Source organism: Colobus angolensis, unplaced genomic scaffold (assembly GCF_000951035.1).
Source record: "Colobus angolensis palliatus isolate OR3802 unplaced genomic scaffold, Cang.pa_1.0 Scaffold144, whole genome shotgun sequence".
Lineage (NCBI taxonomy): Eukaryota > Metazoa > Chordata > Mammalia > Primates > Cercopithecidae > Colobus > Colobus angolensis.
The window spans coordinates 709,434-712,305 of record NW_012114533.1 but is presented as its reverse complement, the minus strand read 5'-3'; the positions used below and the strand labels follow the sequence as shown (position 1 = coordinate 712,305).

The 2,872-nt window shown below is 48.2% G+C and overlaps 1 protein-coding gene across 1 annotated transcript in view; it reads left to right on the top strand.

Moving 5' to 3' along the window:
* Positions 1-2,872, top strand: part of GBF1 (golgi brefeldin A resistant guanine nucleotide exchange factor 1) — a 43,874-nt gene that overhangs the window by 35,373 nt on the left and 5,629 nt on the right. The window contains exons 25-28 of the mRNA XM_011935579.1: positions 694-919; positions 1,594-1,754; positions 1,882-2,122; positions 2,257-2,450. Of these exons, the coding sequence (XP_011790969.1) occupies positions 694-919; positions 1,594-1,754; positions 1,882-2,122; positions 2,257-2,450 (822 nt within the window). The remainder of the gene's footprint in view (positions 1-693; positions 920-1,593; positions 1,755-1,881; positions 2,123-2,256; positions 2,451-2,872) is intronic.

Sequence of the window (2,872 nt, the reverse complement as noted above, 5' to 3'; positions counted from 1 at the left end):
AAAAAAAAAAAAAAAGCAGCATTCTTCCAAAAAAAAAAAGAAATTAATATACACAAAAATGCAAGTAAAACAGGAAATCTGAGTAAGATCAGATAGTATCTTGATTATGATATTATACTATAGTTTTACATAATGTTACCATTGGGATAAACTGGGCAAGTGTGTAAGGGACCTTTTTGTATTATTTCTTTACAACTGCATATTAACCTATAATTTTCTCAATAAAAATTTCTATTTGAGACTAGGTACAGTGGCTTATGCCTATAATCCCAGCACTTCAGGAAGCCAAGACAGGAAGATCACTTGAGCCTGGGAGTTCAAGGCCAGCCTGGGCAACATAGCGAGACCCCCATCTCTCCAAAAAGGAAAAAAAATTAGCTAGGTGTGGTCACACGCACCTGTAGTCCCAGCTACTCTAGAGACTGAGGCAGGAGGATCACTTGAGCCCAGGAGTTTCAGGTTGCAGTGAGGTGTGATTGTGCTACTGTGCTCCAGCCTGGGAGACAGACCAAGACCCTGTCTCAAATAATATAATTAATGTATTTCTATTTGAAAAAAAGAAAAGACCAGAGCAGTATCCTAAATTGGGTCCTAGCCAAACTGTCTTCACTGACCTAAGGAGACTGGTGGGGAAGAAAACTAGACAGGAAGCTGTGTGCCCACTCCCCACTTCCTACCCTAACCCCACTCCAGGTACTGCTCTCCCTGCGCATTTTGCTACTGATGAAGCCCAGTGTGCTATCCCGAGTCAGCCACCAGGTTGCGTATGGGCTCCATGAACTCCTGAAGACCAACGCAGCCAACATTCACTCAGGTGATGACTGGGCCACACTCTTCACGCTGCTGGAGTGCATCGGCTCAGGGGTGAAACCTCCAGCTGCTCTGCAGGCCACAGCCAGGGCAGATGCACCTGATGCTGGTAAGCCCTTTCCCAGGGAAACTCAGGCTGGCAGATAAACAGTTACACCCCAGGAGTTGGGACAGGAAAACAAAACACAGGTTACTATGTTCAGCAGATTAAACAGCCCTGGCTTCTGCCATTGCTTCCAGAGCTTCCAGTGCCTGCTGGCCAGTACCCATAAGTTAAATAGCATGAGGGCAAATAAGCAATGCAGACGGCTATGAAGCCAGGCTTTCTACTGTCCTGAGGACTGAGTTGTCCCGAGGACTGTTTCCCAGTTTCTGTTTCTGAGCTGTCCTGAGGACAGTTTTCCCAGAATTCTGAGCAGACTTTATATCACTAAATCGATATATCACTAAATCCCAGAAACTGGGAAAACAGTCCTCAGGACAGTAGAAAGCCTGGCTTCACAGCCTTCTGCATTGCCTATTTGTCCTTGCCACCACTCCCTAGAGTGGTACTATAGCTGCCACTAGATGCCATCAGGAGCCCAGATTAGCCTGCCACCTTATTTGGTCAACAGAGAAGCTGTTCTGGCCATCCTTTGGCCCTTTGGTGACAGAAATTAAAGTAAACCATGCCAGAGAGAGGGGAGGCCAGGCCTCAGCATCTTTTTTCTGAGAGCCTGATTTTTCCCTCATCCCAGTGCCCCATCCCTACCCTGACTCTGCCCTTCTCCCTGCCTACTGTAGGGGCCCAGTCAGACAGTGAGCTCCCATCCTACCATCAAAATGATGTGAGCCTGGATCGAGGGTACACTTCTGACTCAGAGGTCTACACTGACCATGGCAGGCCGGGCAAGATACACCGATCAGCCACAGATGCCGATGTGGTCAACAGTGGTTGGTTAGTGGTGAGTGACAATACGGGCAGCAATTGAGTCTCCCCTGCTTGACCTGTGGGAAGAATTCCTGGTCCTCTGCAAGGACATTCACATAGGGGCCAAGCCTGGGTCCCCAGCTCCTCTGTGTACTTTACAGGTCGGGAAGGATGACATTGATAACTCCAAGCCAGGGCCCAGCCGCCCAGGCCCTTCACCCCTGATCAATCAATACAGCCTAACAGTGGGACTGGATTTGGGGCCACACGACACTAAGTCTCTGCTTAAGTGTGTGGAATCGCTGTCCTTCATCGTCCGTGATGCTGCCCACATCACACCTGACAACTTTGAGCTCTGTGTCAAGACTCTCCGGATCTTTGTGGAGGCCAGTCTGAATGGCGGTGGGTCAGCTGATGAGGGAGCAGCTGGGGAATAGCCATGCGATTATGCAGGGGAGAGGCCGAGAGGGGAGAAAAGGCAGGGTATCTATGCCTATATAGACACGGAAATGTGACCTGAGTCTGGCTCTGCTCAGGATGCAAGTCCCAGGAGAAACGTGGCAAGAGTCACAAATATGACAGCAAAGGGAACCGCTTCAAGAAGAAATCCAAAGAGGGATCAATGCTTCGTCGGCCTCGAACCTCCAGCCAACATGCCTCTCGGGGCGGGCAGAGTGATGATGATGAGGATGAAGGCGTACCTGCCAGCTACCATACGGTGTCTTTACAGGTCAGTCAGGACGTAAGTATGGCACCCTTTACTTCCTCTCCTCCCCTGCACCTGATACTGGGAGACTGGGGCGGCCAGGGAAAGCCAGGGCTGAGGGGAAGGGCCCATGTGTGCCAGCCCAGGCCCTGGGCCACCATCTTAACAATATTCCCTTACCCAAAACCTTACCTGTAAGTCTTTATTTGCTTAAATTTATTTATTTATTTGTTTTTATTTTATTTTATTTTTATTTTTATTTTATTTTATTTTATTTTATTATTTTATTTATTTTATTTTATTTTATTTCATTTCATTTCATTTATTTTATGATGGAGTCTCGCTCTGTCACCCAGGCTGGAGTGCAGTGGTGTGATCTTGGCTCACTGCAACCTCTGCCTCCCGGGTTCAAGCGATTCTCCTGCCTCAGCCTCCTGAGTAGCTGG